Source organism: Chionomys nivalis, chromosome Y, assembly GCF_950005125.1.
Source record: "Chionomys nivalis chromosome Y, mChiNiv1.1, whole genome shotgun sequence".
Classification (NCBI taxonomy): domain Eukaryota; kingdom Metazoa; phylum Chordata; class Mammalia; order Rodentia; family Cricetidae; genus Chionomys; species Chionomys nivalis.
This window is the reverse complement of record NC_080113.1, coordinates 801,187-815,337: the sequence shown is the minus strand read 5'-3', so window position 1 is coordinate 815,337 and position 14,151 is coordinate 801,187. Positions and strand designations below refer to the sequence as shown.

General features: G+C 41.0%; 1 protein-coding gene across 1 annotated transcript; it reads right to left on the bottom strand.

The window, feature by feature from the left end:
* Nucleotides 1–12,752: 12,752 nt before the first annotated feature.
* LOC130868856 (olfactory receptor 2AK2-like) lies at nt 12,753–13,673 on the bottom strand. Its single transcript, XM_057760871.1, has one exon. The coding sequence runs from the start codon at nt 13,671–13,673 to the stop codon at nt 12,753–12,755; it is 921 nt and encodes a 306-aa protein (XP_057616854.1).
* Between the last annotated feature and the right edge of the window lie 478 nt (nt 13,674–14,151).

Sequence of the window (14,151 nt, the reverse complement as noted above, 5' to 3'; positions counted from 1 at the left end):
CTGACAATGCATATCTACACACAGACACACTCATAAACACACACAACCATATATTTGAGATAGGTTCTCTCATTAAACCAGATGCTTACAGATTTTTCTAGAAAAAGTGGTCCAATTGGTTTATAAGTATGTATCTGTAGTTGATTCTAGATCATAAAGAGGCAGCCCTAGTGCCAGACTTGGCCCAGAAGGGTGTAGGGATTAGTATGTGTGCAATCATACATATGGAATTTGTTTCCTTCTTTTTGTGTTTGTGTATCTCTGTGTGTTTGTGTGTGTGTGTGTGTATTCAAGAGTGTGAGTGAAAGTAGGCATTGCCAAAGTAGCATGTGAGCTTGTGGAGAGGAGAATGCATGTCAATCGTTGTCTTCCATTTTGTTTGATGTGATGTCTCTGTTCATGTGTTGCATTTTCAAGGCTAGATGACTAGCTAGCTTCTGAAGAGTCTCCTGTCTCCACCTCCCACCTCCTATTAAGAGAAATGGGTTTGCAGATACTTGTACACATCCTGATTTTAAACAGATTCTGAGAATTCAGTCACAGTACCTTTCACTTCCATGGCAAGTGTTTTGCCCACTGTGTCAACTTCCTGGCCCATGAGTTACTTATTGTTACTATTATTTAATTCAGTAACATTTCTATTAGTCATGGTTCTCTAGAGTAACAGAAATTATAGAAAAAGTTTTAAAACAATGGTTTATAGGTTTTGGCCTCGTTAATCCCACTATAAAAGGAAATCCAAGAGCACAGTAGGTATTTAGTCCGAGAGTCGGAGTATCTCAGCTAGTCTTTGGTACACACCAGAATTTCAAAGAAGAAAGTGTTAACGCTGGTGAGTGTGTAGCCTTGCCTTTGAGACCAAACAGGCAGAGAAAGAGATTCCTTCTTCCATTTCCTTTATATAAGCTGACAGCAGAAGGTGTGGCCCAGACAAAAGTGCCTCTTCCCACCTCAAAAGAGTCCTATCTCAAAGATCCAGATTAGGAGTGTGTCTTACCACTTCAAAATTGTAATTAAGAAGAAATACCCTTCATAAATATGTCCAGTCATTAAAATTCTTGTCAATTCTAGATGTAGTCAAGTTGACAACTAAGAATAGCTATCCCATCATTATGAATAATTTGTCTATTCATGTAGAAATATGTATTTCTAGTTCATGAAAACCTCCAAAGTTGTATGGCCACAGATGTACTTTGCTTCCTATGAAACTTTTCTTAAATTGAGCAGAGACTTGCCGCTTCTGTGGAATGTCAGTCCTGCTCACTGCAATCTACACCACTAGTTTATCTCCTTGTGGGGGTGCAGGGATGTCACATTTACATGCTGATATTCTGGTTTAGATGTGACAGGACAGTAGAAAGCTTATTATTCAGGCCCCCTCTTTTATAAAATAATGGGACACAACTACAGTTCATCCCATCAGTCTGGTGGCAAAGTCTGTCTATGTAAATCTCAAAGGGGCATTGGGCAGTTTGGGATTTAGGAATAATGTGAGGGGATGGAGGATTCTGGAAATCAAATCACAGAAGGAAAGATTGAGCAAGGTAGGTAGCCAACTGACCTGTCAAATACAGAGGAATAAGATGTCATTTTATAAATGGAGAGCTGGCCATAAGAATGCTCTTCACATCTATCATGGGCCATTGTGGGGTAGATGCAGTGTGAATTTGCCTTTCAGCTCCACAGAGTGTGGGTTCATTCTCAGTGGAAAGAAAGTATGGTCGTGCACTGAGTTCCTTGGTTAAGATTTTAAACTTTGGCAATTAATTCAGATCTTGATTTCATCCTTCCTTTCTGTTGGAACTTTGTTAGACTCTGTAACATGTCTGAGCCTAGCTTTCTTATCTCTTAGGAAGAGAGGAGGCAGGATTCAAGAGAACAAATGAGATAGTGGACAGGGTTCTAACAGAAAGATTTCTTCTAATGTCATTGTGTGAGGCAGGCCAAAGTGATGGAGGAGGACTGTATGTCTATAGGTTTATAAAGAAACTGCCTTGGTCCTTTTGATAGGACAGCAGCTTAGATAGGCAGAGTAAACAGAACAGAATGCTTGGAGAAAGAAGCCACGTCAGACAGATGCCATGCCACCACTCTCTGAGACAGGAGCAGCTTAAGAATCTCCCTGCTAAGCCAACAGCTCATGGTGCTATACACATTATTTGAAATGGGTTAATCAGGATCTGAGATTTAGCAAATAAGAGTCTAGAAATAATGGGTAAAGCAGTATTTAAAAGAATACAATTTCTGTGTAATTATTTCAGGTAAAGCTAGCCAGTGCAGGATATGGGTGGTAGGATGCAGCCTGCAATTCCTACAACACCAAAGAGCAGTGAAAATTAGCTCAAAGATCCTCCACAGAAAAGTGTGTATTTAGAAAGTCAAAAAACAGTTGTTTAAAAAGATGAGTATAACTTTTTTTCTAAATGTGTATGCATGCATGCAGAGGCCAGAATTAACCCTGGGTGTCTTCCTTAGTTACTCTCTGTCTTGTTTAAGATACATCATCACTTTGAACCTGGAGCTGACCAATTCCCCTTGACCAAAGAGTGAGTCTCAGAGACACAGGTGTGGCTGTCTCCTCAGCACTCAGTGATCGGTTTATATCTTTAATGCCAAGATTCTTGCATGAGTTCGAAGGGATCAAATTTATGTTCTCCATTTTTATGGAAAACACCTTACTGACTGAGCCATTGCTAAAGAACAAGAGTGTTGATTAAAAAATACTGAGCTATGAGCAAATATTCTGGCTCAGAAAAGGGAATGGTATAACTTTAAAGAAATGTTGGGTGCACAAGTTTGCATTCCCACCAGCAATGAATGAGTGTTCCCCTTTCTCCACAACCTCTCCAGCAAAGGCTATCATTGGTGTTTTTGATTATAGCCATTTTGACAGGTGTAAGATGGTATCTCAAAGTTGTTTTAATTTGCATTTCCCTTATCGCTAAGGAGGTTGATCACGACCTTAAGTGTCTATTGGCCATTTGAATTTCTTCTGTTGAGAATTCTCTGTTCAGTTCAGTGCCCCATTTTTATTGGGTTCATTAGCATTTTAAAGTCTAGTTTCTTGAGTTCTTTATATATTTTGGAGATCATACCTTTGTCTGTTGCAGGGTTGGTGAAGATCTTCTCCCAGTCAGTGGGTTGCCTTTTTGTCTTAGTGACAGGGTCCTTTGCTTTACAGAAGCCTGTCAGTTTCAGGAGGTCCCATTTATTCAATATTGTCGTTAATGTCTGTGCTGCTGGGGATAAACGTAGGAAGTGATCTCCTGTACCCATAGGTTGTAGAGTACTTCCCACTTTTTCTTCTATCAGGTTCAGTGTGTTCAGACTAATATTGAGGTCTTTAATCCATTTGGACTTGAGTTTTGTGCATGGTGATGGATATGGATCTATTTTCATTCTTCAGTGTGGCGATTTCTCAGGAAATTTGGGATCAACCTACCCCAAGATCCAGTAATACCACTATTGGGAATATACCCAAGAGATGCCCCATCAAATGACAAAAGTATCTGTTCAACTATGTTCATAGCAACATTGTTTGTAATAGTCAAAACCTGGAAACAACCTAGATGCCCTTCAATGGAGGAATGGATGAATAAAGTGTGGAATATATACATATTAGAGTAATACACAGCGGTAAAAAAAAATGACTTCTCGAATTTTGCATGCAAATGGATGGAAATAGAAAACACTATCCTGCGTGAGGTATCCCAGACCCAAAAAGAGGAACAGGGGATGTACTCACTTATAATCGGTTTCTAGCCATAAATAAAGAACATTGAGCATATAATTTGTGATCCTAGAGAAGCTAAATAATAAAGTTAACCCAAAGAAAATCGTATAGTCATCCGCCTGGATAGGGGAAGTAGACAAGATTGCAGGGCAAAAACTGGGAACTTGCGGGTGAGGTGGCATGGGGCAAAGGGGAAATGGGATGAGAAACGTGAGAAGGGGAGGATGGGAGGAGCTCGGGTATTGAGATGGTTGGGATAGAGGAAGGGTGGATACGGGAGCAGCGAAGTGTATATCCTAACTAAGGGAGCCATCTTAGGGTTGGCAAGAGACTTGACTCTAGAGGGGTTCGCAGGTGTCCAGGGAGATGTCCCCAGCTGGTATCTTGGGCAACTGAGGAGACGGAACCTGAAATGATCCTATCCAATACTGATGAATATCTTACATATTACCTTAGAACCTTCATCTGGTGATGGATCGAGGTAGAGACAGAGACTCAATTTGGAGCAACAGTCTGAGTTCTTAAGGTCCAAATGAGGAGCAGAAGGAGGGAGTACATGAGCAAGGAAAGCAGGACCACGAGGGATGCACCCACCCACTGTGACAGTGGGAACTGATTTATTTGGAGCCCACCAAGGCCAGCTGGTCTGGGACTGAATAAGCATGGGTTGAAACTGGACTCTCTGAGCATGGTGGACAATGAAGGCTGATGAGAAGCCAAGGACATGGCACTAGGTTTCGATCCTAATACATGAACTGGCTTTGTGGGAGCTTAGCCTGTTTAGATGCTCACCTTCCTGGACATAGATAGAAGACCTTCGTCTTCCCGCAGGGTAGAGAATTTGGACTGCTCTTCAGTATCGAGAGGGAGGGAGAATGTTGTGGGGGGAGGAGAAGAGGAGTGAGGATAGGGGGAGGGGACTGGGGGGAGGGGGCAATATTTGGGAGGAGGGGAGGGAAATGGGAAACGGGGAGCATGTGGAAATATTAATTAACAAAGAATTAAAAAAAAGAAATGTTGGGGAGATTGAGATGAGAGACATTTAAACATGAATGCCTTTGCTTCCTCCCCTCAAGTCTCCTGGGGGATGTATCAAGAGGGCTACTGAATTATCACAGCATGGGAAAACTGCGTACTGTGAAATCTGTTTGTGCTCAGGTCTTCATATCAAATTTAGGGGGTAATTATATAAAAGTGTACATCCAAATGAAACATGCAATGGTAGGTCTATCACAGTAGTATATTGCTTTTAAAAGCAGATGTTAATTTCTGTAGATGCTCATTTTAGAGGGGCATGGCAGCAGAGGTGCATTGTTATAGATGCTTAAGGCAAAGAAATATTGCTCCAGATGCTCAAGGCAGAGATACATCATTATAGATGCTCAAGGCAGAGATTCATTTTTTGGGGGATTGAAAATGGAATTCCAGCTCCTGAGCTCTGACTGCTAGGATTTGTGGTTCATTAACCTTTAAAAATGCTCTCATTATCTTCCTGGAATTGGGATGTGGGGTTCTTCATTGCTCAGTGACCACCTTTGTTTCATCAGTGCCTCTTATTTTCCATAGTCTCAGTTTTTCTACTTTCTGATTATGAAAGCCATCTTTTGCAGTCTTAGCTTCTTCCAAAATGTAACTGAATTTACTCTCTGGAACTCTACAATTCCTCATGGTGTTACATGCCTTACCTTTGGTATTAGGTCCTCAGCTTCCATTGATGCTCAGATTTCTTCATGTTTTTCCTTGTTGCTGTCTATGTAACCATGTATATTATACATGTATATTATATTATGTGGCCATGTATATTATACCTCAAGCTGGATGCTCAACCTATTTTTCTGTTATTCCTGCAACTGCTTCATCCCACTGTGCCTAAGATAGAGACTACCCTGTGGTAGAAGACCAGCAAAGAGGACATTTTAATGCCCTGGTATTACAACCCCAGATGAGATGCTTCCCAAACCAGCAGGCATACTGTTCATATGATCAGAAGGGAGGCAGATGTGCCCGTGTAGATTGACATCATCACATCCTGGAAGATGTATTAGCTCCCAACTCTGTTAGTTATGATGCTTCCCCAAGGGTCCTTCATAAGCCTTTTGTTACATCAGTAGACTTGTTGTTGAGACTCTAGGGAGACATGCCTCCTTCTGTGCATGGTGAGGATAACTCCAGGGAAAAAGGTCATCTGTGCCACACTCTAGCTGGCCCTCTCAGAGGAAAAACTTCCATTGATTGTGCTCGCTGCTTGGAGATTTTGTGGCCTAGACAGGAGTAGTGACTGTGGAAACAGCTGTGACTGTTTCCCTCTTTCCTCAGGTCCCCTCCTCCATTTTGAAAGCCTACACTGCAGTGCCCTCATACTCCCTCTCTTTCTCTTTTCTCTCTTCTGTATGAGCCCATAATTTTACCTTCTTATCTGACTCTGACCCTTCCATCTCCTCATATAATGCTCTCTAATGCCAACATGGAGTCTTGGTTGATAGACTCTATCCTGCAGGGAAACTACTTAGATAGGAGTAAACAACTCAAATTAGCTATAGAGAATCTGTTAACCTGAGCAGTTTCACTAGGCCACTTCCTCTAAATGGTATATTCGCATTAAATATATAACCGAGCAATCATCACAGACAAATAGAGATGCTTAGATGAGGCTCAGATGAACTGAGCCACCAGATTTAAAAAAAAAAACAAAAAACAAAGTACTCTTCCCTTCACTGAGCTTCCTGAAGGCTGTACAGTGAATTCCAGGTTCTCAACTATACTGAACTATTAACCATGCTGTGGTGGGCTTTGGTAAACCAACTCTCATTGAGTCACTTCTACTCTAAGTGCTCTCTCACCCATTTTCCTGTAAGTAACCCCAATAAAATTCATTGGTTCCCCTAGTTAGACTTGGTCAACTGTTAGTTCCATAACTCTGGAGTGTAGTCAATTTGTTCACACAACATAGATTTCACCCAGACAAGCCATCTCAAGATAGTCAATGAATCTTCAATACACTTTGTTGGTGGAGGCCACTCATTAGTTTGTTTCCTGACAACCTCGACTTGAAATAATAACATAAAACCTATATTATTTACAATACTGTTTGACTAATAGCTGAACCATATTTCTAGATTCTTCCCTTATTTGCATTTATCTGTATCACCAGTAGTTCATGTCTTACCAACAAATTTTTGGCAACTCCAGAGAAGGTGTTCTTCCATGGTGGTGTCTAGGTGGCTTCTCACTGGCCCCACATTCTTTCTCCCAACATTGTTTACTTTTTCCACCTAGGTCTATTCTGCTAAGCTAATGTCTGAAAAAACATTATTCATTAATCAATAAAAGCAAACATAGACAGAAGGACTTCCCAAACCAACCCTTTGTCCAATGTATTAATTCCAAGAACTGGTATAAAATTTTCTATTAAACCAAATACTTGAAAGAGGTTGATGTTTATTCTCAGGATCTGAAATAAATGTGTTGGTGGGGACCCTTCTTCCTCAAGATGTGCTAGGAAAGTTGGCTTCTGATATTCCTCAGTTTGTATCAGTTCTCTTCTTGTCTCCATTGTTTTGTGAGAACACCACTGTTTTCCTGTGTGTCTCTTTTGATAAAGGGGTTTTCCATTGAATTTAAAGACCATCTTAACCTGAGATGACCCAGTTTTGAGAATCTTAAGCTTCTATTTTCAAAGTACTTTTTAAAAAATATGATCCCTCTCAGTGGGTGCTAGGACTTGGATATATCTCTTTTATGTCCTGGTTCCCTACTGTACTGTGTATTCACATATTCTCAGGATTAAGACTGTGTTACTTGGCAAGAGGAACTACATTTTATGTGACCCTGTGTGATTTGTTTTTCCTTTGTTAAATATTATCTTTAATGATCTTGAGAGAAAGGAAGTGAAATGCTATTTCAATATGTTAAATATGCTTTATTCCTTGGGCATTTGTCTTTCAGAGGATTGGTTTTGTTTAAATTTCATGTATGTACTTGCAAAATGTAATGGTTTTATTCTGATTGCTTTGACAAAGCATTGTGACAAACAAACAAGCAAGCAAAAAGCATCAACACAAAAACAACTTAAGGGAGAAAAGGTTTAATTTTGTCCACCATTTCAGAGGGATTGGTTCAATAGCTATTGGAATGGCAGAGCAAGAGTAGTATAAGGATTGCTGGCCATGTTGCATCAACAATTAGGAACCAGAGATAGAACAGGAAGTCGGTTGAGTCTACAGATTCCTAGACCCTATCCACAGTGTCATACTTCCTCCAGCAAATCTCTGCCTCCTAAAGGTTTTGCAACCACTTCAAAGAGCACCACCTGTTTGGGATAAAATGTTCAAATATGGGAGCTTGTGGGGGACATTTCTCACTCAAACCACAATATGTTCTATGCCAATTGCTTCCAGAACTAATCAGTGAAAACTACTATCACAGATGATGGGTGCTTCTCATACTCAGGGAGAGATAAATATAAATTCATGCACCACTTGAAGACGGATCCTGTAACTTTAGGCTGTCATAATTACATGCATAAAATATAGGTATCAGGTAGGTTAATAATAATGTAACCTTGAATGTCTAAACAATTTTAATATTTTAAAGTCTATTTAACCACAAGCAAAAATCCTGCTTCTGAAAAAGTTGGTCTGTGGGCGACGACGTGAATAACAGAGAAAAGGATAAAGTGTTCTCTAGTTTAGTTAGCTGTTGAGGTGCTGGTCATTAAAGCTCCATGGGGAATAAGAGCAAGACCCACAGTAGCAGCTTTTTGTGTCAGTGTGTGCAACCACAGTAGGCTGTGTGATCAAAGTCACCCTAAGTGTTGGGTTCCAGAGTAGATTAAATGGAAGGCAAGTGTATTCAGAGAGGGCTCCTCAGGGACACACACGAGTTGACATCAGCCCTCAAGCAATGGAAACAGGCCAGGTGTAACACACAGGGAGAGGGGGATCTGACAGAAAGAGGATGAATTCTGGAATGAGCAACTATTATTTTCATTGTTGTTTCACATTAGAGAAACCAAAATACACCTGCCTCTTTCAATTTGACTTGAAAAAACATGGAGAGAATGGTAAAAAAAAATCAGAGATTTAAAGCCATGTCTTTTGCTCTTGCAATGTACAATGCTTCACACAATAAAAAACCTATATAAAAAGACCCACTCTTTGTCTATCTCTGGGCACAAATTTCCTTCCTTCCCCACATTGCCAGGAGCCATCCAGGTAAGAACAAGTTGTCAGGCAGTTTGGCTGTTGCTATTACTGAATTCTGTCCTTCTTTTTGCTTGTAATTTTGATGTTTATTGTTTCATTTTGTTTTGGAGATGTGTGATATTGGTCAGGCATACACACTGCTGTATTCTCAATATTTTGTTCTGTAAACTTCATTACATTTCCAATATCAATTAGAGGATTTGTTCCTTTTCATCTTTGGCATCTCTAATTAAGAAATAAGCATCCTGGCACTACTTCTGCATATATCTGGGCAATCTTAGAGTGAGCCTGCTTGAACCTACTTTCCTCCAGCTTCTCCCAGGAGCTGGGCACCTGTACTTCCGTCCCACACACTTTATGATTTGAACACCTGTTGCTCTCCTTCTCTTTACAGAGACCTGGACAGATCTGATTGCTGGTACCTATGACTTCCACAGATACATTATTGTCTCCTAGACATGTGCTCCCTGGGTATTCAGTGATACCAAATGTATTTTTGATTTGACCTAAGTGTAATTAGATGGTGGGTGGAGCTATCATCTTTATTGGCATGAATTGAAATAAACTGCCAGGTTCAACTAAGTCACACACATGTAAGATTCAGTCCCAAGTAGGAGTGTATCTAGGAACAGGATATGTGACAAGGATATAAATGACACCAGAGTGTCAACATCTGCCGTAAGTTTCCTAACAACTTTTCAGAGCAGTAATGGATGTCCATGAAGGGTAAATCTTTAAATGAAAATCTGATAGGTGTTTTTTATGTTATAGGTGTTTTCCAATGTATTGATGTTATCAAAATTACTCATCAGCACTTTCACAGTTGGCTTTAACTACCAACTTGACCCAACTTAGAAGCAGATAAGAGTCTCAGTTGAGGAATTGCCTCATCAGGTGGGTCTGTAAGCATGAGTGTTAGTCAAGTGTTAATCAAGCCCAGTCCACTGTGAGTAGCTTCATTCCCTTGGAAGTGGTCCTGTGCTGTGTATGAAAGCTAGATGAGTGTGAGGCTGCAAGCAAGTTAGCAAGTGGTATCCACTACACTTGTGCTACAGGGGCTGCTGGAGTTTTAATGATATAAATTAAACAACACACACAGAATGGGTCTATATTGGAGTCAACAGTCGAGGGATGGTCAAGTGTAAAAGTAGGCTATTTGGTATAGCAGAGAGACAGGTATTTGACTCTTCAATTTGGACCTGTCTTGCTGAAACTATAGAATGTATCAGGGACATTAAAATGGAAATAACTGAAGTCCTTATTCTTGGTAGTGTCTCTCTGCTGAGATTTACTGACTATTCTTAAATACACAGGAGTTTTGTCTGGTCTTGGAGTAAGCATATCTCTTTCTTCATCTGTTCTAAATAAGAGAGAAGGGTCAGAAGTTTGTGCCAGACCCAAAAAGCACCTAGATGACAACTGGTATCAGTGGCCAGTGTGTTTTTAATTTTGCTACAGAGTGCCCCATGGGAGATTCGAATAACTTGTTTCCCAGTGATGAATTTTCTCCCCCTGAGGACGACCTGGTGGACAGTATGATTTTAAGATTTTTTGAAGGCACAAACTGCAAAATCATCTGGAAGTAATAGCTCAAAGAGATATAGGAATATGGCTGCTCTCCCTTAGGCCACTTGCTTCTCTTGCAGATGAAGAGCACTTCAGAATGTAGGTGGTATCTATAACAGCATGGCTGTGTTTGCTAAGCATATCTCATTGAAGGTTTCCAACACCTTAGGCACTAGCTTACAACAAATAGGTGCAGGATAGGGTGGGGTTAGCACATGTGCCCAAAGAAATTCTTAAGGAATTTGGTTACCAGCCATCTCAAATGTATGGTGCTTTCCATCACCATCAATTAGGCAGGGGCTTTTATGTATCAGCTACAGATGAAATTTTTTATGACTCTAATAATTTCACAGTATCTATGACAAAATTTTCCACCTGATATCTCTTTGGAATAATAGATGAGCTCCCTGAGGGCCACAGACATGTCTCAGTTTTCACCTTCCAGTCCCAGAAGTTTCAATGGTACCTGACAATCTCAGGGCTCTCAGTAAGTGATAAAGGGAAAATAAGGTTTTGGCATATCCAAAGACAGCAGAAAAGTCCTGAGGGACTGAAGCATGGCCAGGTCTTTCCTTAGATCTGCTGTTACTCTCCATGCCCCTCTCCTGAAAATTCATGGAAGGAAATGTGACTGTAGTCTGTGTTTGATGTCAGGAAGGTGTGGAAGAATGCTGGCTTATTGACCTTATGAGCATTTTTCCCTTTGATGAAGGCTGTGTGATGCAGTGGGAATCATGCTAACTATCTTCTCAGTTTTTCTGGGTCACCTGTCAACATGAGTGTCCTGTGAAAGTGTTCTATGAACAGATCCTAGTGCAGTCTGATGAGGAAAGCTAAAGGTACTGAAACATAATGTCATTGCTGGGAAGACAGTGATTCTTTGAAGTCCTTTGTAAGAGGTTTATAAAAGACCCCAATTACCATTTTCTGGGGTACTGTGGGATCAAACTTAAATGTAGGCACTCTTTGACTTTTATTCATTTTTTTCTGTTGTTTACTTACGATGTATATGTGTGTATGCAAGTTTCTTCATGTGTGTGAATTCACATGTATGTATGTGTCCACATGCATTAAGCAGCACAGAGATCACTGTTGGGAGTCTAGCTCAGTCATTTTCCAACCATCGGCATTCAAGCAGAGCTTCTTAAACAAATATATCCATTGACAGTGAGGCCAGACTCTTTAGCCAGCACACCAAGTGGGTTTCTGGGGGATAAGATCTTTGATGCTTACACTATACCAAGCAGCCATCTCCCCAACCTCTTAGGCACCAACTTTACATGACATAAGGAGTAGCACTTATTGTGAACCCAGATGCTTGATGCCTATCATTCTCTGCAGTATTTCAAACCTCTTGAGGCTTGCCTCATAAACTCCACATCCTACTGAAGTAAAAACCATTTAGCGCAACATTCATTTTCTATTCACCATGGATAAAAGAAAAAATCTTCTATACAGAAGCATTCTGGGACCATTTGTCCTAATGTACTTCTCATAAGCTAGCATGATGCTGGAAAAGCAGCATAAAAGAGTTTGTGTAAAGAGACAGAGTCTGTGCTGACAAACAAATCCTTTGCTGATTCCTATTACCAAGCAATTTGTGAATTTTGGAGAAAGGTATTAATAAAATGGAGTCAGTGAGACATCACTAAACACGTAGGAGAACAAGGAAACCTTATTTACATGGGAACAGTCAAAAAGCATCAAAGGAAACAGTAACTTATCTTCTACTTCTTTAAGAATTGTCCTTAAGATATGTCATACTATCAAAAGAGATGTGCACTCTTAAATAATAGTTGTATCCAACAAAAAACAGCAGAATATTCCAGGTTTATGTAAAGTCTCTGCAGACATATGGCTGTCCGCAAAAACTGCAGGAGAAGCATCCAGAGGAAGAGGTGGGTATGTGCATATGCTGACTCACACAGTTGTCTGAGAAGACACGGTGCCTTGCATCAGGGCAGAAGGTGAAAAAGTTCTGTGAAAAGCAACCCAGCATTACAGGCAGACAGAGATCCCAGGGACAAGGACAAAGCCCTTGAACTTCCTCAGAGCCAACATTCAGATTCAAGCCATCCACTCGATGTGACACTGAGAGGACAATGTTTCCTGCTCTTATTGGTTTAGTTAGACAACTTGATGAGCATCCAATGGAACATCAATCCTGCCGGCTTCCCAGTTAATGTCAAGACCAGCTTTTAGATCAGTCCACAAGGTGACACAACACCATGTTTACTGTCTCAATATCCTCATCCCATCTGTCTCCTTAGGGCCCCCATGACTTCCTTGTTACACAGGCTGTAGATAAAAGGGTTCAGAACAGGAGTGACAATTGAGTAAAACACAGCCAGCACCTTGTCCCTTGAAGGAGAATGCAGGGAGTGTGGCTGGGTGTAGGTGGAGAGACCAGTGGCATAGAACAGGCTGGCCATAGTCAGGTGGGAGGAGCAGGTGGACAGGGCTCTACTCTGTCCTTTCCCTGAGTGCATCTGGAACACAACCACTAACACATGAATATAGGAAGCTAGAATGGCCAGGAAGGGGAGCAGCAGAATGACAAGGCTACTCATGAGGATTGTGTGCTCATATTGGGATGTGTCTTCACACACCAATGGTAGGAAAGATGGTACTTCACAGAAGAGGTGGTTAACCTTCCTAGATTGACAGAATGGAAGTTGAAACACATACAGCATGTATATTAAAGCATTAAAGGAAATGCTGCTCCAGGCACAGGAGACCATGGAGCAGCAGATCTTCCTGCTCATGAGCACAGGGTAGTGCAGGGGCCGGCAGATGGCTATGTACCTGTCATAGGACATGAAGCCCAGCAGCAGGGCTTCAGAGCCACCCAAGGTCAAAAACACAAAGGCTTGGATCTTACAGCCCAGAAAGGAAATGGTCTTGGTGTCTGACAGGAAGTTAGCTGCCATCTTGGACACGGTGGTGGAGATGTACATCATGTTGATGATGGAGAGCTGGCTGAGGAGGAAGTACATGGGGGTGTGGAGTCTCTGGTCCAGCCTGAAGAAGAGGACCAGTGTGATGTTGCCTATCAGAGCTACTGCAAAGAGGATGGCGATGACTGTGAAGAGGAGAGCATCCATCTGGCCATACTGGAAAAGACCCACCAAGATGAAGTCTGTCGCCCAGCTGTGATTTCCTGTTTCCATGGCTCAGACTGAACCATCAGAGCAGACACAATCTGGAAGGGACATGGTCTGATGAGGACTGTCCTTGGGAAGAAAGCAAATGACAGTTAACATATAAGATTGTTCTGGAATAGCTGTAGGGCAATTTCTCTTTTTTTTTATTTGTATGTGTGAGTTTATTTTATAAACAGAATTCTGTATAATATTTTAGGTTGATAATTAATAGTATAATAGTATGTTTCCTTATGACTTTCTGACATAGTATAATTTTACTTTCCTCTAACCTTCTATATTTACTCCACCCCTTTGACTTCTCTCTGATTATAGCCTCTTTGTCTAATTTCCTCATCATATCATTGTCCCATGTAATTTCTTTCTCTTTTACTTTTTTTTTATTCTTTTTTAATTAAAATTTCCAACTGCTCCCCGTTTCCCATTTCCCTCCCCCTCCTCCCACACATTGGCCCCTCCCCTCACTCCCCTCCCCCATTCCCACTCC